Genomic DNA, 23,515 nt, shown 5'->3' with positions numbered 1-23,515 from the left:
CAGTCTCTCTGTGCAATGTTGGGCAAAGTATTTAAGAGTTTAAACCCTGCTCTCCTACACTCTCCTTATTTCAAAATAATAAGCAGAGCATCCACACAAGATGAGCAAGCCTGTTATTTCGAAATAAAGGGCTGGTTATTTTAAAATAATAATTGCTGCTTTCCTTGAGGAACAATGCTTATTTTAAAATAGTTATTTAACACTTTTGTAGCTGATCTTTTTAATCACTATCCATTGCAAAACAGTGCACTGTTTTCTATAATATCTTAATAAAAACTCTAAGAAATTATTGCTAAGAACATTGTAAAAAAATTTACTTTATTGTTAATGTAGATGTAAAGGGATCATATCTTTTTTATAGGTCTAATGTTTGTAAAGTGCTTTGAAGATATAAAAGGTTACAGTTGTGTTAAATATCATTAATATACAGTATCTTAAATTCTAGTGTCATTCACACATTTGAGAATAAGCTGCAGGAACAGGTTAGGTTTACATCTCTGGAAAAACATGCACAGATTAGCCCTAAGGGAAATAACATTTATATTTTTTTCTGAAAAAAAGACCTAGTCATGAGGCTGGCGATTGGAAGCTGTTAGCTTCTTAATGAGGATATAAAATCTAGAATCCTCTATTCATTGATCAAGCCTTAACCAGGGAGTGGGGCTACCAGGAAGGGAAGGACAGGGCTATATAAAGCCCTGTAGTAAACGACCAGGGAGCTTAGTGAACAGGAACAGCTAACAGAGAGAGTTCAAAGGGGAAGGTTGAAGGGGACTAGATACACTTGGCATTTTTTAAAACATGTAAACTAAACCACAGCCAAAACTACTTCATTTAAATAAAAACCCTATCAATCTATTTATCTGTAGGAGAGAATGCAGGCAGAGGGACATTCTGGAGGCCAAATTTAGGCTGCTAGGAAAGAGATTGAAATCCAGGACCTCTATGGTAGCATTCTCTGAAATGCTTCCAGTCCCATGTTCAGGGCCAGGTGGGCAGGCAGAACTTCAGAGTCTCAGGGTACGTCTAGACTACATGCCTCTGTCGCCAGAGGCATGTAGATTAGGCTACCCGACAGAGTAAAATGAAGCGGCGATTTAAATAATCGCCGCTTCATTTAAATTTACATGGCTGCCGCTTTGAGCCGACAAACAGCTGATCAGCTGTTTGTCGGCTCAGCGCGATAGTCTGGACGCTCCCCTGCCGACATCAAAGGGAGCTGTCGACAACCCAGGTATGCCTCCTGGGATGAGGCATACCTGGGTTGTCGACAGCTCCCTTTGATGTCGGCAGGGGAGCGTCCAGACTATCGCTGAGCCGACAAACAGCTGATCAGCTGTTTGTCGGCTCAAAGCGGCAGCCATGTAAATTTAAATGAAGCGGCGATTATTTAAATCGCCGCTTCATTTTACTCTGTCGGGTAGCCTAATCTACATGCCTCTGGCGACAGAGGCATGTAGTCTAGACGTACCCTCAATGTGTGGATGAGATGGTGTACAGTGGAGGGGTTTAGATTTATTAGGAACTGGGGAAACTTTTGGGAAAGGGAAAGCCTATATAGGAAGGATGGGCTCCACCTAAACCAAAATGGAAATAGACTGCTGGCACTTATCAAAAACGTTGTAGAGCAGTTTTTAAATGAAGTATTGGGGGAAAGTCAACAGGTGTGGAGGAACACATGGATTGGACAGAAACATCTCTTAAATCTCTTAGGGGAGGGTCTATTAACAGAGAGTTTCTACAGTCTAGTAAAGAGGAGAGGATGGAAGATGATAAAGTATGGGTAAGATCAGATGAGAAACAATCAAATGAAAAAGAATCTGACACATCAGGAAATGACAGAGATAAATAGTGACTTTTTTAAAGTGATTATACACAAACTCTAGAAGTCTAAATAAGAAGGGTAAACTAGAGTGCCTCTTATTAAAGCAGGATGGATATTGATATAATAGGCATCACAGAAACTTGGTGGAATGAAGACAATCAGTCGAACACAGTCATACCAGGGTACAAACTATACTGGAAGGATAGAACACATCATGCTGCTGGGGAAGTGGCATTATATGTGAAAGAAAATGTAGACTCAAATGAAGTAAGAATCTTAAATGAACCAAAATGTTCTATAGAATCTCTATGGGTAGTAATTCCATGCTCTAATAATAAGTATATAGCAGTAGGGATATGTTATCGACCACCTGACCAGGATAGTGATAGTGACTATGAAATGCTAAGGGAGATTAATGAGGTTATCAAAATAAAAAAAACTCAATAATAGTAGAAGATTTCACCTATCCCCATGTTGACGGGGTACACGTCACATCAGGATGGTGTGCGGAGATAAAATATCTTAAATAACTGCTTCTTGGAACACCTGGTTCTGGAACCCACAAGGAGAGAGACAATTCTTGAGTTAGTCCTAAATGGAGCATGGGGTTTGGTTTAAGAGGCAAATATAACTGGACTGCTTGGAAATAGTGACCATAATGTAATAAAATTTAACCTCCCTGTGGTGGGAAAAACACCTCAGCAGCCCAACACTGGCATTTAATTTCAGAAAGGGGAACTACACAAAAATGAGGAGCTTAGTTAAATAGAAATTAAAAGGTACAGAGACAAAAGTAAAATCCCTAAAAGCTGCATGGAAACTTTTCAAAGACAGCATAATAGAGGGTGTAATTTGTACACCCCAAATTAAAAAAAAAACAGTAAGAGAACCAAAAACATGCCACTGTGGCTTAAAAACCAAGTAAAAGAAGCAATGAGAGATAAAAGGGCATCATTTAAAAAGTGGAAGTTAAATTCTAGTGAGGAAAATCGAACCCCCCCCATAAACTCTGTCAAATTAAGTGTAAAAAAAATAAGAAGAGCCAGAAGAGATTTTGAAGAACAGTTAACTAAAAACTCAAAAGTAATAGCACATTTTTTTAAATACATCAGGTGCAGGAAGTCTGCTCAACAACCAGTAGGGACACTGGACAATCGATATACCAAAGGAGCACTCAAAGATTATGAAGTCATCGCACAGAAACTAAATGAATTCTCCGCTTTGGTCTTCATGACTGAGGATATTGGAGAGATTCCCAAAGCTGAGCCATTTTTTTTAGGTGAAAAATTGGAGGAATTGTTGCAGATTGAGGTGTCATTAGAGGTGGTTTTGGAACAAATTAATAAACTTAACACTAACAAGTACCTGGGACCAGACATTCACTCAAGAGCTCTGAAAGAACTCAAATGTGCAACTGTGGAACTATTCACAGTGGTTTGTAACCTATCCTTTAGATCAGCTTCTGTACCCAATGACTAGAGGATAGCCAATGTGACAACAATATTTAAAAAGGGCTCTAGAGGTGATCCTGGCAATTAAAGACCAGTAAGTCTAACGTCAGTACTGGGCTAATTTGTTGGGGAAAACATGGTATCTGTAAAGGGAAATCATGCTTTACTAATCTACTAGAGTTCTCTGGGGAGGGGGGGGGGGTCAACAAACATGTGGACAAGGGGGATCCAGTAGATATAGTGTACTTGGATTTCCAGAAAGCCTTTGACAAAGTCCCTCACCAAAGGCTCTTAAGTAAAGTAAGTTGTCATGGGATAAGAGAGAAAGTCCTCTCGTGGACTAATAACTGGTTAAAAAAAAAAGACAGGAAACAAAGGGTAAGAATAAATGGTAAGTTTTCAGAATGGAGAAGGATAACTAATGGTGTCCTCCCACCCCCCAAGGGTCCATACTGGGACCAATTCTATTCAACCTATTTATAAATGATCTGGAGAAAGGGATAAATAGTGAGGTGGCAAAATTTGCAGATGATACTAAACTGATCAAGATAGTTAAAACCAAAGCAGACTGTGAAGAGCTTTAAAATATTTCACAAAACAAAGTAATTGGGCAACAAAATGGCAAATGAAATTTAATGTTGATAAATATAAAGTAATGTACAGTAGAAAAAATAATCCCAGCTATACATACAAAATGATGGGGACTATGTCATTGTGGATTGTTCTCTGAAAACATCCACTCAATGTGCAGTGGCAGTCCAAAAAAACAAACAATGTTAGGAATTATTAAAAAAGGGGTAGAAAATAAGACACAGACCATCTTATTGCCTCTATATAAAACCACGATACACCCACATCTTGAATATTGAGTACAGATGTGGTTGCCTTATCTCAAAAATATATATTTGCATTGGAAAAGGTTCAGAGAAGGGCAACAAAAATGATTAGGGGTTTGGAACGGGTCCCGTACGAAGAGAGATTAAAAATACTGGGACTTTTCAGCTTAGAAGAGAGAAGATTAAGGGAGGATATGATAGAGGTCTATAAAATCATGACTGGTGTGGAAAAAGTGAACAAGAAAAAGTTATTTACTTGTTCCCATAATATAAGAACTAGGGGTCAATAAATGAAATTAATAGGTTTAAAACAAAACAAGGACATTTTTCTTCACACAGCCCAAGGTCAGCCTGTAGAACTCCTTGCTAGAGGTTGGGACGACCAGGACTTTAACAGGGTTCAAGAAAGAGCTAAATAATTTCATGGTCCATCAATGGCTATTGTCTAAGTTGGGTAGGAATGGTGTCCTTAGCCTCTCTGGGTATGTCTACACTACCCCGCTAGTTTGAACTAGCGGGATAATGTAGGTAATGTCTACACTACCCCGCTGGTTCGAACCCCGTGCAGCGCGGCTACACGGGGCTTGAACTAGGTAGTTCAGACTAGGCTTCCTATTCCTACACTACCCCGCTAGTTCAAACTAGCGGGGTAATGTAGGTAATGTCTACACTACCCCGCTGGTTCGAACCCCGTGCAGCGCGGCTACACTGGGCTCGAACTAGGTAGTTCATACTAGGCTTCCTATTCCTAACTACCGGTACACTACCGAGGGGTTCGAACCAGCGGGGTTTTAAAAATGGCGGCTCCCCGCTTATGCAAATGAAGCCCCGGAAATTCAAATCCCGGGCTTCATTTGCAAGTGCGGTATGCCTACATTACTCTCCTAGTTCGAACTAGGAGGGTAGTGTAGACATACCCTATCTGAGGCTGGGTATGGGTGATGGGAAAGGGATTGTTTGAAGATTCCCTCTTCTGTTCACTCCCTCTGGGGCATCTGGCATTGCCCACTGATGGAAGACAAGATACTGGGCTAGATGGACCTTTGGTCTGACCCAGTATGGTCATTCTTATGTTGTTATATTGGAATTAGAGCAATAGTTTTAGGTTAGAATTAAGATCCACAGGGAAGATCTGTGGAATGCTTACACAAAGTCACACACACCCTGGCTAATATTATTTAATCATCATGTATTGGAGAACCTATGTATTCATTAAGTATAAAAAGTTATAAGACGATATCCTTGAGGGAAATGTAAGATACCTGTAATGTTGTATGAAAATTGCATATTCTGTCTGTATTAGTATATGTTCGGTCTGTGTTAGTTGCTATGTGACTAAAAATGGGTTGCTACCAAGAGGGTCAGATAGCATAAAAGGCCCTAAAAGGGGCCAATAAGCTTCCAATTCTAAAATAAACGGCCAGCACATTGTGACTAAAGTGTTACACTGAGGTAGCTAGCGGAGGGAGGGGGGGAGAGGGGTTGGAGACAGTAGAAGAACCAGTAAGATATAGTGCTGACATTCAAATTGTATAACATAACTCTCCCACAAAAAAAAAAAAAAAAAAAAAAAAAAAGCAAGCAAGGTAAGACAAGAGTTGGAAAATAGCATTATTTTAAACCAGACAGGGCTACACTGCCTCCAAAGAATTCGGGACACGGAAGTGGATTGAACCAGGAAGGGGTCATGAGTAAATAAAGGGAAAATGTGAAGTCACGATCAGGGCATTTTACTTTGTTTTGGTTGTTTGGTGACACTTCTCTGTGTGACTCTCTGCCTTCTCTCCCCCCCATTCACTGTCAAAGAGTACCCAGAGATGTTCTCTGTTTTAATTTGTTTTACTTAGTTGCTCTGTAACACCTAGCAACCAAGTACGTTTTTATCAAGTATATCTTTAGTTTTGTTAATAAAAATCACCTTTTTTAAAGTAATGATTTGATCCTTGTGTCTTGGAGGTCTGTGTGTCTGTCTGCCTAGCCTGAGAGCTCAGCTGTCAGAGATATAGTTGTTTTCTTCTGTTTCTTTTTTCAAGTTCTCTTGTGGCAGAAGAGCTTGGAGTACCCCAGGGGAAGGAAATCCAAGTTCTTTCTTCCTGGGTTCAGGAAAAAAGGGGTTTTCTTTTGTTCCACTTGGCGGTGGCAGTTGCCTCCCAAAGGCTATGTGTAGACTACAACTTTCTTTTGGAAAAAGGTACACAAAATACGCTCTGCAATTGGTGTACCTTTTTCCGCTTTTTTTTCGGAAGAGGCTTTTCTGAAATTTGGCCCATCTACACTGGGCCAAATTTCAGAAAAACACCCTCTTTCAGAAGAACCCCCTTTCTGCAAAAAAAAGTGGAAGAGCAAATGTGTTCCCTGGATGTGGCCGAGTTTTTTCGGGATACCGGAGCGCCCCCCCCCCCCCGCCCCAGTCTAGACATACCCAAAGTCAGTGAATCTATGACTCTGGGGAGATTTTGTAAGCAGAGCCTATAGAGGCAAGGTGTAAAAGTTCTCTTGCAGACCCCTATCTTCTGCACTCAAAGTGCCAGAGTGGAGAACAGCCCTGACAAGAGACATTGGAGATGTCAATTCCTTCTTGTGGAGTTTGTCTATGCAGTCCTACCAGGTAATGTCATGGGCCCTTCTACTGGGAAAACTGGAACAGAGACTTTTGGAATCAATATAAGTCTGAACCCTTGACCTTGGGGATAAAGCAGGAAGTAGAGATTAAGAGTTTAACCAGGTAACTGATAAGCATCATCCTATCGATTCCAGTTTGTTGAATTCTTCTGCCCTGCAGGCATGCACTGGCAGCCATCCTGCACTGCAGACTCTGCAGTATAAGGCTTATACTGTGAGCCCACAGCACGGGACAGCAGTCGACTTCCTGGGAGTGGAGCTGGCAGCTGAAGCCAGTGTTCCAGGAGCCAACTTATGAGCACTGTCTCCTTATTATTGGCCCTGCTCTCTCACAGGGCAGGGAGGGAGTAGCACACCTCCCCCCCCCCAATCGCAGGGAGGGGGATAGAGAAAGAAGGCATCCCCTCATGGGGGGGGCAGAGTTGCCATGGGGGGAGGGAGGAGAGCTGTATGCCCTCCACACTTGTGGTGGGAGGAAGAGAGCCAGGCCAGCCATTCTTGTCCTGTCCCAACCACCAGTGGCCAGAGGAAGAGAGCCGGGCCAGCTGCAGCCTCAGTCTGGCCCAACACCCCAGCGGCAGAGGGGTGGGAAGAGCCTGGGATGGCCCACTCCTGGATAGTGGCTGGCAGGAGAGAGCTGAGACAGGCCAGGGCTGCCACACCTTGGACTGGCCCTCCCCGGTGGTGGAAGGACAGCCAGAGCTGCCTACCCTGAGAGGGGGGTTGGTGAGCATAGCAAGCATGGGGCACAGCCCCCTAGTTTAGTTTCATTGGATAATCTTAGTCCTGGTCTATGCTAGGACTTTATTTTGAAATAACGCCCTCCAGGTTGAATTTATAAGTGGAGCCAAGCCCGTTATTGCTAGGGATGTAAGCGACTAGTCGACTAGCCAACTATTGGATAAGCCTAGGCTTATCAGAGAGTCAAGTCACTACTCGACTAGTCGCTTCCCCAGCCCTTGCTGCCTCTGATACAGAGGCAGCAAGGGGGGGGGGGGAGCAGGAGCTGGTGCTGCGGGGACCTGGCTTAAAAGCTGGTTCCCCCCAGCACCGTCTGTGGGGGGTAGGAGAGGCAGAGGTGCAGCAGGTGAAAGGGCGCGAGCTGGGACTGAGTAGTCCCAGCGTGTGCTGGGTCCCAGATGTTGCAGCTCTGCTTTTTAAATGTAGTAAGAGCCACCAGTTTTTAAACCGCTATTTAACATCCCTAGTTATTTTGAAATAACGGGCTGCAGAATTTGAAATCTATACTCCTGCTTTTCATCAGGAGTAATGCTAATTCCAAAATAGTTATTTCAAAATAATGATAGTATGGGTGTTCTGGTGCTGCTATTTCAAAATAATTAGTCCCCAGAGTAATTCAAGATAATTATTCCTTTGTGCTTCCTGGGGCTCTAAGTCTGAGGAAGCATGTCCACGTTTATGGAGCCTGCCTCGGACATATTTCAAGGCTTCCACATAGCGTGGACATGCTAGTTCAAATTTGTTAAATTGAGAGTTAAGTTGAATTTAGTAATTTTGAAATACTTTCCTAGTGTAGACATGGCCTTAGTGAAAACTCTCTATTTTGCTTCTGGCTTGCCCAGGAAACTACATTTTAGCCTCATGTGTTTTGCAGTAGTAAATGTTATCTGAAGCTCCATGTTAAAATCTAATAAGATTTTTTTAAAAAAATCAATGTTCAGTGTGTCAGCCTGTATTGATGGAGCCTGAAAACAGCCTGGGAACCTTATCTTCCACTTGAGCACTCTGACTCCTCCAGTCAGAGTAATCAAAGCAAATAAGGTAAAATTTTTAGCCCTGATTTTGGAGACCATTTCTCCCCTGTATTTGTTATAGTGGTTGAAAATAGAGGGATGCTTGACATCTCTCATGCCTTTTTAAAGCAACATCAGGAGCTCCTGGATGCTTGAGTACTACAGCAAAGTTATACATACCAAAAAGCTGCTATTTCTATTTCCTACTACCACTTTATATCTTCAAAGCGCTGCACAAACTAATTAATCTTTAACACAACAGTTTGTAAGCATATTATTATCATTCAGTGGTAAAGGCAATAATTTCATATTAAAAGCCCACACTGCATGAAACCTACCTGCTTTCTGGTATCTTTAAAAATACACATCAGCCCAGATTCTCCCCAAAAAAGTGAACCCTAATTCTAACATGTAATTCCTAAATAAAAGCAAAGGACAGGCTTTACTGTTTTATTTTTAACCCATTAGAGTATATTTAAGACAACAGGTTCAACTGCTGAAAGCAGAGAGACAAATTATGGGAAAGATTATTTATTTGAAGACAAGTAAGGCAAAGGGATAGTAGTTGTATGGACCAGTTCAAGAAGTGCATTATTCCAAGGTCTTCATGCAAAATAACAGAGACACTATGGGATATTCAGCCCACAATCTAGATCATTTCTCCTCAATAGCTATTCTCACATTCCTCATGTCAAGATTAGGTAATAAACCAGTAATCCTCTTAGCAAATATTGGTTCTTCTAAGAAAAGGTTAAAGGAGTGATTAGGGACAGAGACTGTTGGCCTATCACAGTTTCTCCTTAAACATGGTTTCAGTCTGTAATCACATCGGCTACGTCTAGACTGGCCCCTAATTCCGGAAAAGTCATGCAAAGCAGGTAAGTCAGAATAGGGAAATCCGCAGGGGATTTAAATATCCCCGTGGGATTTAAATAAACATGTCCGCCGCTTTTTTTTCGGCTTGGGGAAAAGCCGGAAAGAAGCGTCTAGACTGGCGCGATCCTCCGGAATAAAACCCTTTTCAAGTAGGAATAAGAGATCCTCCGGAAGAGGCCTTTATTCCGGAGGATCGCGCCAGTCTAGACGCTTTTTTCCAGCTTTTCCCCAAGCTGGAAAAAAAGCGGCGGACATGTTTATTTAAATCCCACGGGGGATATTTAAATCCCCCGTGGATTTCCCTATTCTGACTTACCTGCTTTGCATGACTTTTTTGGAATTAGGGGCCAGTCTAGACGTAGCCACCTTGTATAGACTTGATTCATATTAATGGGGCAGTGGGCACAGAGTTCTAGTTTATCTTACTCAAAATCCAAAGCTACTACTCATTTGTCCTCATAGGTCACATTGATATATCTCTTTCTACAATTTTAAGGGACTATGTAGCACTTTAAAGACTAACAAGATGGTTTATTAGATGATGAGCTTTCGTGGGCCAGACCCACTTCCTCAGATCAAATAGGGGAAGAAAATAGTCACAACCGTATATACCAAAGGATACAATTAAAAAAAGTGAACACATATGAAAAGGACAAATCACATTTCAGAACAGAAGAGGGATGCGGGGGGTGGGGGGTGGGGTGGGGTGGAGGAAGGTAAATGTCTGTGAGCTAATGGTATTAGAGGTGATAATTGGGGAAGCTATCTTTGTAATGGGTAAGGTAGTTGGTGTCTTTGTTGAGCCCGACACGTAGAGTGTCGAATCTTAGCTCACAGACATTTACCTTTCCCCACCTCTAATATCATTAGCTCACAGACATTTACCTTCTCCCCCCCCCCCCCCCCCCGCATCCCCCTTCTGTTCTGAAATGTGATTTGTCCTTTTCATATGTGTTCACTTTTTTTAATTGTATCCTTTGGTATATATGGTTGTGACTATTTTCTTCCACTATTTGATCTGAGGAAGTGGGTCTGGCCCATGAAAGCTCATCATCTAATAAACCATCTTGTTAGTCTTTAAAGTGCTACATAGTCCTGTCTTTTGTTTCAGCTACACCAGACTAACACGGCTACATTTCTATCACTATTCTACAATTTTAAGGTGTTTCCTCTCTCTCAAAGGAAGAAACAAGGCTTTTCGTTGATCTGTTTTCCTTAAGTGCATGAAACACTTTGACAGTTTTATATCTATTCTTAATTCTCCATCATTTTCCGCTCAAAGCCTCTGCATTATTCATGTATAATTCCTATGATAAATAGAATTCTAATTACTTTATTTAGGACCAACATTTCCACTCACAATGTTAAAGAGAAAAAAGTTAAAAGCAGCTGTGTCACTTGCTCCTGACTGATTGCATAAAAAGATAAAGAAAAAAAAAGACAGACACGCTTGGAAATCAGGAATCAATTCACAGTGTTTGCAGCCTGGTGCAGTGAACAGTGAAATAAAGTGAAACTAACAGTTTCATTAATCTGATTATTTGTTAAGGAGGTGAACAACTCATCCATAAATGGAAGTAGCAAAATATTTCCTGTAATATTTCAGAGATATTTAGCTAGATTTAAGCAATTTTGGTCTCTTTCTAGAAATGTTTTTAAATTGAATGTGATGAATATCATATGTTGATTACTTTACATATTAAATGCATGTAACGATTTATATTCTGCAACCATACAGCCATTTCTAAATGAAAGGTTTTTTAAACCTGTTTGTTTTAAGCAACTAAACTGTTCCTCCAGTTCTTGCTTTAATCCCTTCTAATGCACAGATGATTTAAAACAACACTTAGAATGTGTTTTACGTATTACTGAAACACCGTTGTTATAACAGCTTGATTGTAGCAATGTCCTCACATTTCAACTGTTTACAAGCTGTCTCACAGCCAGAGACAGAGTCAGACCTGGTGACTATTCCTCTGCCAACTGAAGTGAGAACATTGTTTTGATGTACGGAAATACAGTTTTTAAAAAGTGAAGGTCTGCTGGCAATTTCTCTGTAAACTACTATGGCAGCTCTGCTAGAGGTCATGAATATTTCATAAGGGCTGTCCATGCAGTCAAACCAGCATCTCTAAGCCAAATTCCCATAGCAACACTCACATGGATTTACTCATCACTAAAAGATGCATCAGCTAAGCAATAAGTGCTCTAATGCTACACTCACTATTCTAGAAGATACTATTACACAAAATCTTCTTTTAAAGCTAAGTTATTTTACTAATATTTGTTTTTTTACCTTTTTCTAGCAATAGTTGCTTTGCAGCTCCTAAAACCAAGCAGTCTTAAACTAAAGCATCCTTGACATACTAAATTGTCGTTAACCAAAACTGCTCTTATTCAAAGATTATCGAGCATTTTTTAAAGGCGTGAGTGGGGGGGGGGGGGGGGACTAGATTTACTGTTTCTGTGATAGAAATGAAACTGCACTCTCAGAACATAGAAGTACAGTAGGAGTGGGACTCCAGAGGGATATCTGAGAATGCCCAAGAACAGCAGGTTCCAGCACCTCTTGAAAAAGGTAGTTTGGGATTTTTATCAGACATCTGTTAAAATTATAATTCTCAAAAAAAGACTTAATAGTCATCTCCTTCCCTGTTTTTCTGATGCTTCTAGCCTTCAGAAAGCTGTTACTCTGTACATCCCAGTGACTGTCTGATTTACTAGCTATTTTTCTCTGATCAAGTATATCTCAATAAAGGCAAGGTCTACACTAGAGGATAAGTTTTAATTAAGATATGCAACTCTAGCTGAAGTATCTGAAATCACATTTTAGCACCTTCCACACAGCAGAAGGTCCAAGGGAGAGTGTGCTCCCATTGACTTACCTTTCTCCTTGTAGAAGCAGAATTACCAGCACCAATGGGAGGTGCCCTCAGTTGGAATTAGCGTGTCTTCACTAGACCCATTAATTTGAACCCCTGAAGATTGACTGCAGCAGCTTAAATTTTCTTTGTAGTGTAGACAAGCCCAAAATAAATTCCTGATTTTATGAAGGTTTAAGTGACCCCAAGAATTTTGTAAAACTGATGTATCGTAAATGAACAGAGGTGAAGCTGAATAGATAAGGAAATTGATAAAGTGGGAGAGGAAAGAGTGGAGAACAGAGATATCATAACAAAGAAGGAACAAAGAAATGAAGGAGAGAAGAGAGAAATGGAAAAAGGACGTGAGAGGGAACAGAGAGAAAATAGGTGAGAGAGAATGTAAAGACTAGATTAAACTACTTAAACTCACATATGAATAGGACAGAAAAAATTAAACTCAGGAAAACAGAGACCCTGGAAAAATATACATTGTATATTGCACTCCAAGATCGGAGACACATCAAAAAGATAGATAAAGATAAAAGAAGAAAAAAAAAAACGAACAACACTACGATAGCTATGTTTTAAGTGTGTGTGTATATAATGTTAATCATAAGTATAAATGATGCAAAGAATTAATATGCATAGCAGAGATAAATATACATACACACTTTTGTAGTACTGTGACTATAAAACCTTGCACTTGTATATGCATCTAATGGAAAATACATACTCATGTGATAGGAGCTAGGTCTCACTCAGTGATCATTAATCTGCCACTATGCGCCATGAGTATGGATGTATCGTAGAATTTCTCTGAGGGCCTCAAACTTATTCCTCACAAGGGCTTCTAAAATCCTGATTGCCCCTACTTTAGAAGATAAGTAAAACTGTTTTCTTAAAGAAACCAATACATTCCTTTTAGAGAAAATGGATCTCTTTAACAGCCTGTCTTTACTTATACATGCAGTCCCCGAGTTACGTGGATCCGACTTATGTCGGATCCGCACTTACGAACGGGGCTCTCTCGCCCCGGAGCTCGCAGGCAGCGGGACCACCCAGAGCGCAGCGGTCTTGCCATCTCAACCTCCGGGGTGAGAAAAGCTGCTCCGGGTGCCCCTGGTCTGCTGGGGACCGTCTCCAGCAGACCAGGGACACCCGGAGCAAAGACGGGAAGGCGGAGGGGTCCCGCGCCTCTGAGGCTTACCAGAGCAAAGCCTCAGAGGCGCGGCACCCCGCCGCCGCTGCCGCTTTGCTCCCGGTGCCTCTGGTCTGCTGGGGACTGTCTCCAGCAGACCAGGGACACCTGGAGCAAAGCCGGGAGGCGGAGGGGTACCGTGCCTCTGAGGCTTTGCCAGAGCAAAGCCTCAGAGGCACGGCACCCCACCGCTGCTGCAGCTTTGCTCCCCGTGTCCCTGGTCTGCTGGGGGTGGGAGGGGGGAGGCGCAGCTAGTGCCCCCCCCCAGCAGACCAGTGAGACATGGAGCAAAGCCCCGGGCCTGTGGTAGAGCAAGTGGGGCACTGCTGGTTGGTCCCGCAGCACCACTCCTTGGCACTACTGGACCAACCCGGCAGCACCCCAGCTGCTCTACCCCAGGAGTCCTGATTCAGCCGCTGCTGATCAGTTTCAGCAGCAGCTAAATCAGCACACCTGGGGCAGAGCAGCTGGGGTGCTGCTGGGTTAGTCCTGTAGCGCCGAGGAGCGGCGGCGCTACTGGACCAACCCAGCAGCACCCCAGCTGCTCTGCCCGAGGCGTCCCCAAGTCAGCCGCTGCCGAAACTGACCAGTGGCTGACTACAGGAAGCCCCTGCCCCGGGCTTCCTGGAATCAGCCGCTGATCAGTTTCAGCAGCAGCTGACTTGGGGATGCCTGGGGTTCTAAAGTTGAATCTGTATGTAAGTCAGAACTGGCGTCCAGATTCAGCTGCTGTTGAAACTGATCAGTTTCAGCAGCGGCTGAATCTGGATGCCAGTTCCGACTTACATACAGATTCAACTTAAGAACAAACCTACAGTCCCTATCTTGTACGTAACCCGGGGACTGCCTGTACATGCCAGGCCAAGAGCAGTCCTAGACGTGACGGATGAAAACTTGGATTTCCAATGCCTAACTTCTAGGATTGTACAATATACATGATTTATGGGGCCAAATCATAATCAGGTAAGACTCTCACTGATTATAAAAAAGGATCTCATGACTTGTCCCTATGTATTAGGAATTGATGGGCTATATAACAAAAAGTAACTAAACTATTTTTAAGCAAAATGAGTCTTCTAATACAGTCAGGGCACTCAAGAATGGCAACTTCTGTCTTCAACCAGTTTGTTTGATAAGTGCAATTTCCAATCACATAGTTACTTTCCTGAACAAGAGATCTTAGGAAGAATTTAAAAAGAATATTTAGAAAAACATTTCTGCTAGTAACCAAATGAGACAACAAGCTCTTAGAAAAAGAACAGGTTCATGAACCTGTGGTGTCAAGAAGTGCCTTACCTTTGCTTTTTCCAGCTGTGCCTGGGCCTGCCGCTCTGCCTCTCTCCGCACTGCCTCCCTGTCTTCCTCCAGAGATACATCTGAATCAGATGGACGGCTGGTGTAGGAGTCCGCTGAACCCTGCAGATGAGAAAAAGAAATAATGTTACAAATAGAAGAAACATTACAATAAAATGGTGATGTATTCCCATACCTTTCTGATTGTATATTTGTGGAAATACCTTTTAGACACACACACATACACGCGCGCACACACAAACAGAAAAATACAGAAGCAGAGACAATCATTAAGAGGAAGAATATTAAATAAGGGTTTCAAATCTGGAGACTATCCAAAATTGAGGTCCTCTCTTCAGTGGTTTATTTCCTGCCCTAATCCCTATTCTAATTAGTATGCTTTTTGGTAAGCAGAGCTGGTTTCTATGTCAAGTAACGGTGGTGCTGCAGTGCAGGGCTGAAGGACATACAACAGTTTCAAGGATAGCTTCATAAAATCTAAACCATAAACAAAAACATTTCACTACCAGGGAGGGAACAGATTCAATAAAAAAAAAATGCAAAGTCAATATTAACAATTACTATTACACAAGATCAGTGCCGAGAGGTTTAACCCATGCCTTCCATTTTAATTTTAGGGCACCTGACACTCTCTAACAGAAATGATCATGGCTCAAATCCATCTCTGCTCTTTAGTAAAAACATATAAATAACCATAAATCAATTTCCAACTGATTAAATATGCCTCAACTCAACACCTGTTCAAGTATTCCTAGAATGGAACAAGTCAGAATACCAAAGAAGCTCAATAAATAATGACAGCTCTGATTTAGGTCTCATCTTATAATCACAAGAAGAGAATTCTGCTAATTCTATCATAATGAAAGCAACTGTCTTCCCTTACAGTTAAATAAATAAATAAATATTCTGACAATGAAAACATAAGGCTTACACAGATATCAGAATTCTTCAGCCGTCCTCCTTTGGCTCTTTTCAGAAGCCTGATCCAGGTGGCCTTCATTAGCCAGACAGCTCAGTTATTGTCCGCAGCTGCAGCGCCCGGCACTGATTCTCACAAAACATGTGCACAGTGAGCACCGCAGAATCACTGTTTCTTTCCTATCCATGCTCTGCTGCAAGCTCCTTCCTTTGCTTCCCTCTGCCCTTCAAGCTTTCAGACACTCTACTCTAAAGTATTCTAGTGCAAGTAAATTCTTAAATTTTCCAATGCCAGTAAAAGCTTTAGTAATGAAAAAAGAACAGTACATTGGTTCAAGTATATTGTAAGAGCTGTTCCAACTCAATGCAGGGAGATCATACAGGCAAAGATCTTTGCTGCCTTTTTTTTAATTTGTTTTTTGCCTGTTAAAATAGTACTTATAAGAGGAGCTTTTAAATCCAGTGCTAAATGTATTCAGTGATATTTACAAGTACAAAGTTCATTTCATCTCTTCAGAGATAGGATGGGGGTGGGGTAAAAAGCTTTTCACATCACTGGGCATGCTCCATATGTACAGCCTTTTACGCAGATGCTCACATCACACTGTGTTGTTAGTCTATGTCAAATTGCCATTTTACATCAAGGGTAAACAGCTGGAAAATAGCAAGGTCCCTGAAAATTTGGAATAGCTGGTACAGTGTCTTATTTTTGTCACACATTGGTCAAACCACATTTCTCTCTCAGAAAAACCATTTGTATCATACATACTCCTCCTTCACAATTTAAAACTCTGATCCAGAATCTGATCTCAGTTTCAACAATGTAAATCTAGAATAAAATCAATTTAGTTTGCTACTCTGGCGTGCAAGAAGAATTTGACCTACTAACTGTGTCATTTTCCCCACACTAGAAACCATATGCCAGCTAAGCAGTGAATAATTGCAACACGCACATAGACTTACAAATATTGGATGCTAAGGTCAAAAATATATTTAAGACCTTGAACTTGTACATTTAGTTTTAATTTGCTTTAGTCAGTCATAGCCTATAATCATTTCCCAAAATGATATGTGATTGACATAGCTCTGTGTATTTAACTAGGACATTCATGATACAAATTCATAGACAGCTAAGCACTATCTAAATATAAAAGGAAGTCGCAGTCTAGCTGACTTTGAAGTGCCTACCTTTGATATAAATTCACAGTTACATGAAAAATGCAGGAAAGTAGGAAATTCCAGCTGAGAGCAGCAGTCATAAGAAACCTAGTTTTGTAAATCAGACTTTCTTAGAGAATTACAGATATATGGTTGGAAATGTTTCAAGACCAAATTTTGCTCTTGTTTATGTCTGTGCAAATCAGAAATAATTCCACTACAGACACTGAAATACTCTGAATTTATACTACGAGTATACTGCTAACAAACTTTGGCCCTAAATTACTAATTTAAAAGAAATAGAAAATTCTTAACTTTCAAAAACTTTTATCTAGAACTTACAATAGTTACAATTTTGAATTCTTATGAAGTTGAATTTGAACTTATATCCAGGAAACAACTTTTCAAGGGATGTTTTGCTTACCATGAGCACAATACATATATTAGGCTGTCTATTTTTTTTCTAATTAATAATGGGAAAGAGGGCAAGACTTCACTTACAATGCTAAGGAAAAGTGAAAAAAAACCCACCAACCCAACATTTTAAAAATCTAATATCTGTTGTGTCTTGAATATTTTATATAGTCTTGTCTGTTAGGAGAAGTACCGAAGGAAATATAGTCCTTGTCTACATCAGTCTTTTTTCTTAAAATTTCACGCCATTGCTTCTACTGTTACAGCTTCACTAGTAGCTACAATGGCAGAAGAGCAATATGCAAGCTGTCAGCGGTTTTAACTGCATTCCTTTTATGTTCTCTGAGGGTACGTCTACACTGCTTGGCTATTTCAGGATACCGAAGGTATCCTGAAATAATTACCCCATATCTACACAAGTCCCCCATTATTTTGAAATATGTTTTGAAATAGAGGGAGTGCTATTTCACCATCTTGGTAAAACACAAGGGATAAGAGATGGTTCGAAATAGCGTGTTATTTTGAAATTTGGTGCTGTGTAGAAGCATCAAATTTCAAATTTCAAAATAGCATAGGACAAATTGCGTATCTTATTTTGAGTTTATGGTGCTGTGTAGATGCACTCTGAGTGGTGTTAGGTGACATTATGCTTGGCCCTGGTCTACACTAGGACCTTATTCCAAAATAATCCCGCCCTCCGCAAGTTTGAATTAATAAGTGGTGCATCCTCACTCCCAAGCCTGTCATTTTGAAATAATGGGCCACAGAATTCGAACTCTGTACTCGTGCTTTTCATGAGGAGTAACGCAAATTTTGAAAGTGATTTTGAAATAATGGTAGTGTGGATGGTCCGGTGCCGCTAATTTGAATTTATTGGCCTCCAGGAGGCATCCCGTAGCTCCCTAGTGTGCTTCCTGGGGCTCTAAGTCCAAGGTAGTATATCCACATTAATGGAGCCTGCCTTGGACTAATTTCGATCCTTCCTCGTAGTGAGGACTTGCTTGTTCAAATTTGTTAAATCAGGAGTTTTTAAGTTGAATTTAGTAATTTTGAAATAGTTTCCTAGTTTAGACATGGTCTTGTTGACTAGTATTGGTTCTCTTATCATTACTATCAACAGGGTAGCTGCAACAGTTGGAAATATTAAGAATCCTTATCCAAATACAGCCTAAAGGCCGTGCATTCCCTGTGCTCTCAGGAGTCCACAGAGTATCTGAATCTGCTTCAGGAAAGTTATTTCCTATAGCTCCAATAGATGCAATTCCAAACTGCCTTTAAATCAGATCTATATGTAACCACACAAGCAGACCTTAAATGGTATTTAAAAAATGAAAGAAAACAACAAGTTCTGTTACTATAGCATTAACTCTGAAATTTTGAACCATAAGAGTCAATTCCCACAGCAATGCTAATGTGCCTCCTTTGTGAGTATATAGTAATATTCCATTTCAGAATGTGATGGTACTTTTAATAGTTTTCCCCCCCTTGAGCAAAACTATAAAAAGGCAATATAAATGGTCTCTGATCCCCATGAAAAGTCATAGAGTTGGGTAGTAGAATCCTCAGTCCCAGCTAGTCAGGACACATATCCTAGTAGGCTAGGTCTGCTAAAATTGTACATAGACAGCTAATTTCTCCTTTTGGGCCACTGAGTATGTGTAATGCACTGGCTGTGTCCAAGGTCAGCAACAATCCTAATGCACTCCTAAAATGTTACAATGATCAAGCTTAATTTTGTGCCATATGTGCAAATCACACTGATAAACAAGATTATTTTGCTAATAGCAAAACAAGAGCTATAGATTTACTGTAAAAATTGTGGAGAACAATGCAGAGGTATGTTTATAGAAAATGATAAGTTAGAGATACTCTCTCATAAGGGACAGTACTATGAACACAGGAATTTGGAGATAGGCCTTGAAGATATGGATTGGGGACACTGTATGGATGTGAGCAGCAGTTTGCCAGAGATGTTCTCCAATTTGTTTTAACATTTCATTTCTTATTCATTCACTGGTTTGATACTTAACAAACCTCAAAGTTGCTACGGACAGAACTCTGGAACTCTGCACAGAATAACTTGTGTCCTCAGCCCATGGGGCAACCCAGAAAAATGGTAGAGCTAAGGTCAATTGGATCTACAACTATGCAGGCCAAAAGGCAAATCCTCACAGCAGAGAGAATTACACTATCCTCTGAAGCTTCAAGGGGTAGCCGAGTTAGTCTGTACAGGAAAAAACAACAAATGGTCTGGTAGCACTAACAAAATACATAGATGGTATCATGAGCTTTTGTGCGCACAGCCCACTTCTTCAGATGACTGGAATTGGTCAGCTGAAGAAGTGGGCTTTGCCCACGAAAGCTCATGATACCATCTATATGTTTTGTTAGTCTATAAAGTGCTACCAGACCATTTGTTGTTTTTTACTATCCTCTGAGTTACTATAGCTAGGACCTACGTGGTTCCTTTCTCTAGTTTCTGTAGAGACCATCAACTCTGGTTTGTTCAGGAGGTTTACATTCCACTCTCCCAGAATATGGAACAATTCTAGTGCTAGATGTGTTTGGTTGCTAAGATATTATTAGCACCAGTATTTATAGGAATCCATCTGGTATTGGGCAGATCTCAAGGCCAAATACTCTATTTTCCCTTCTCCACATGACAGGTAAATCATTGTTTTCCTTGTTCATCATTACACTGCCAAAATTTCACTTTCCTAGATCTTCACTTAAACCATGTATCATTTATTATTTCACATCTAAGATATTATTTTTGAGTATGAACTCCTGCATTTCAAGTATCTGCAGTTCCAACATGGCCAAACTGGACTTGGCACTTGCCCTCTGTCTGCAGATTATGGCTGTCTTACTCAATTCTATAAATACCTGAAGTATTCCATCCTTAAATTACTGTTGCTGAATTTTTATTTGCATTACTTGCATGTAGAAACTCCTTGACCAGATGATTTTTCACACGTACATATATATATATTTTCATTTTCTTGTGTCTTCTGATACCCCCGTGTCTGGCATTAACACATATTTTTGACACACAAAATATTTTAGTATATAAAATTGTGGTTTGAGCTATAGCTTCTGAATTTTGTTTAATATATAACTGACATTCTAGATCTTTACATGTTTTCTTCTAAAATAGGTATTTTATCAGTTAGTATTAGTGAAAATTCACACATGCACTATTGTTACATACTATTTCCATACTATATACTATTCAGACACAAAACTATATTCATCCATTCAAATAACTGTTCTTTTTCTATTCACTGATCATATGACTCCCCTTTAAACTGTTACACCATCCTCATATAATATGAGTCATATTATTCATAATCATAATTAATACATTCATCTGAATAACTAGAGAAGATATTTTACATTGGTAAAAAAATTTTCATCCATCAACTTTAAAATGAAAAATTATAGCACTACTGTTTTCTTAACTGGTATGATAGCTATGACAAAGTGATCATAGACATGACTTAACTATTCACTGAATATTAATAAAGATAAATAAAAAAATATAGTAGGATGGTGACCTCACTAAGATTATTCACATGTTCACTAGGACAACTATATAATTATAAGTCCTCTTCAAAACTTTACATTTAACCCATGCAACAGAGAAAGAGCTATAGGAAATATTGCATCAATCGCTGTGTTTTTGATGTCTGTAGCACAGTCATAGCCATGTCAGTCTCAGAATATTAGAAAAACAAGATGGGTGAGGCAATATCAGGTATTGGACCACTTCAGGAGAGTTCCATTACTTTCCCAAGATACATGGAGGGGCAGATCGCAGGTTTCGAGAGGATGTATGCTCCTCGCTTGGCTATCTCAGCCTCGGGATTGTTCAGCAGCCTGTGCACCTGGGTGCACATGGAGCACCAGTTCGGAGCAGACAGCCCCGTGAGGCTCTCACACAGGAACCTTGCACTCCTTCTCAAAATGTTCTTGCACAAGCCTGCCTTTCTCCGGACTCCATGGTGGGTCACCTTCCCACCAGAAGCCACCACTAAGTAGGGTTCTGTCAGGGAAACACGCATCAGTGCTGCACATAGTCATGCTCACACTCTTGGGACAGCACAAGTGCGGGGAGGCAGAGTTCACTGATCCCCTGCAGGTGAACCTGCCAGGGAAAAGAAGTGGAGGGGACCCCAGTACTACCCTCCCCAGCAAGTGTTGTTTTCGTCAGCGTGGATCTCCTGGTGGTCCTCCTCAAGTTCCTGTTCATGGAATGGAGGAAGTCCAGGTGTTCGCGCTCTTAGTAGTCATGGAGTCGCTGGCACCTGTGGCTCTCACATGGGGTTGGGAGGATAATGTGGGAGGTGGTGGACACGCCTCACCTGCAGCTGGCCCAGCTCTGAATATCTTCCCCTCTCCCCCAGCAAGCAGGGATAAATGTCCTTTCCCTGTGGCATGCAGCCACTGCTGGACCTGGTGTGTGACACAGAGGGACACAGAGGGAAGTGGAGCTGCTCCGTTCCCTCCTCCCACCCTTAGGCTCTTGGCCTGGCCAGCATGGGGATTGTGAGACTTTCCTGGGACATCTGTGCCACAGATGGCCTTGCTCCAAGCACTTCAACGTCATCTGCACTGAAAACTTTCAGTGTCAGTTCATAAATAAGGGCTAGGCTTTGTGCACACTGTCTCCTGGGATGATTGGCCTTTGCTCTTCACGGCTGGGCCAGCTGCAAGTGAAGCGTGTCCACCACCTCCCATACTATCCTCCCAACCCCACGAGAGCTACAGGTGCCAGCGACCCCACGACTACTTGGAGCAGGAACACCTGGACTGCCTTCATTCCATGAATGGCAACTTTGAGGAGAACTACCAGGAGCTCTGTGCTGACCAAGAGCTATGGCACAACATTTGGCAGCAGCTGTCCTGGCACCAGGAGATGATGTGTGCAGCATAAATGAGTGCTGTCGAGTGCATAGTTGCCATCATGGAGTTGTCCAGAAGCTGCCTCCCAACACCTGCTCCCCCCAAGTTCTCGCAGCACTTGCCCCCAGCCCTGATTTCTCCCCCTTTCCTCCTGAGGGTCCCACACAAAAGGTGGTGGGACCACCTGAGGCAGGTGCTAGTCCCAGCCCCATCCCTGAGCCCCTCCTCCCCCATCAGTCCGCCCTCCCAGGGTCTTTCACCAGTCCCTCCCCAGGTATATATTCCTCAAATAAATATACACAACTTTATTGTTTCACAACAAAAAGTCTGGTTTATCTTACCTGCAGTTGAGGGAAGGGGGAGGAAGGTGAATATGTGAACTCTGCATCCATGATATTTTCTATTAGAGGTCTAGGAAATACAACTTTTTTGAATAAGTACCTGAAGGACTACCCCACTAACTTTTTCATTAACATGATATTACTTTGCAATTATACATTCTAATTATATTAAAACTAAATCATCAGGGATAAAAGGTTTTGGAAAAATGCCAAGCTATTTATTTTAATAGTGCCATTTTGAATTTATGCAGTAAACTAAACTGAAGTTAAAAATAAGAGATCTTATGTTCATTAAAGGGCAATTCATCAAAAATTCTTGGCTCCTTTGGGCCATTAATGCTCCAGAGCTTGTCAACCAGAGTCTAGTCACAATGTCCCTCTCAGTTCTTTGGCACAGGCCTCGGGGAAGTTAGCCACTCACTCACTACACTCACATTTACACCTGAAGGCTCAAATCACGCTTTCCCATTATGGCTATAGAAGGAAGGCATTGAACTTCCATGAGGTCAACTGAGTTCTCTGCTGTGTTTACAGAAACAGAGATCTCTTCAAACTAATTGTCCTCTATCTTCAATACTCCATCTTCAAAGCACTTTTAAGTGACATACAAACTGCTATTGAAACAGTTGGGGAGTGTAGAGCATGTACGCAGTAGAGAAAGAAGATATTATGCAGGAAACGACTCTCTATTTACTCTTAAAATTACTGGCAATTTGGCACATAGATCCAGCTTGACATTAATAGCTTCCATTGCAGTTAATTTTACCTTCAGCTGGATGAAATAGCCTTTGAGTTTCCAGAGGATCTAGATCAGGAAAGGAGTGGAAAGCACTGGACAAACATATTTACACTCCTGTCATCCTACCGTGAATAAGGTAGCTGAAGCTGACATACTTAGGTCTGTTTACCACAATATCTTTATAGTGGTAAGACAACAACTGGTGCTCTTGAGTTGACTCTGCCTACTCTTCTCATTTTGGTGGAGTACCAGAGTCAGCAGGAGAGCGCTTGGTGGTCGATTTATTGCATCTATACTAGA

The 23,515-nt window shown here is 41.3% G+C and overlaps 1 protein-coding gene across 3 annotated transcripts in view; it reads right to left on the bottom strand.

The window, feature by feature from the left end:
• The window catches only part of CACNB2 (calcium voltage-gated channel auxiliary subunit beta 2), a 382,137-nt gene that overhangs the window by 126,829 nt on the left and 231,793 nt on the right, over nucleotides 1-23,515 (bottom strand). For 2 of the 3 annotated variants that reach the window (XM_006119502.5, XM_075922478.2), the window contains one exon: nucleotides 14,723-14,842. In XM_006119502.5, coding sequence (XP_006119564.2) covers nucleotides 14,723-14,842 — 120 coding nt within the window. Of the gene's footprint in view, nucleotides 1-14,722; nucleotides 14,843-15,671; nucleotides 16,155-23,515 lie in introns of those variants that run through there. The other variant, XM_006119505.5, reaches the window with a different exon arrangement.

This window comes from Pelodiscus sinensis, chromosome 2, assembly GCF_052426305.1.
Source record: "Pelodiscus sinensis isolate ZL-2025 chromosome 2, ASM5242630v1, whole genome shotgun sequence".
Lineage (NCBI taxonomy): Eukaryota > Metazoa > Chordata > Testudines > Trionychidae > Pelodiscus > Pelodiscus sinensis.
Note: the sequence above shows the minus strand (reverse complement) of the source record. Positions and strands in the feature narration are given on the sequence as shown.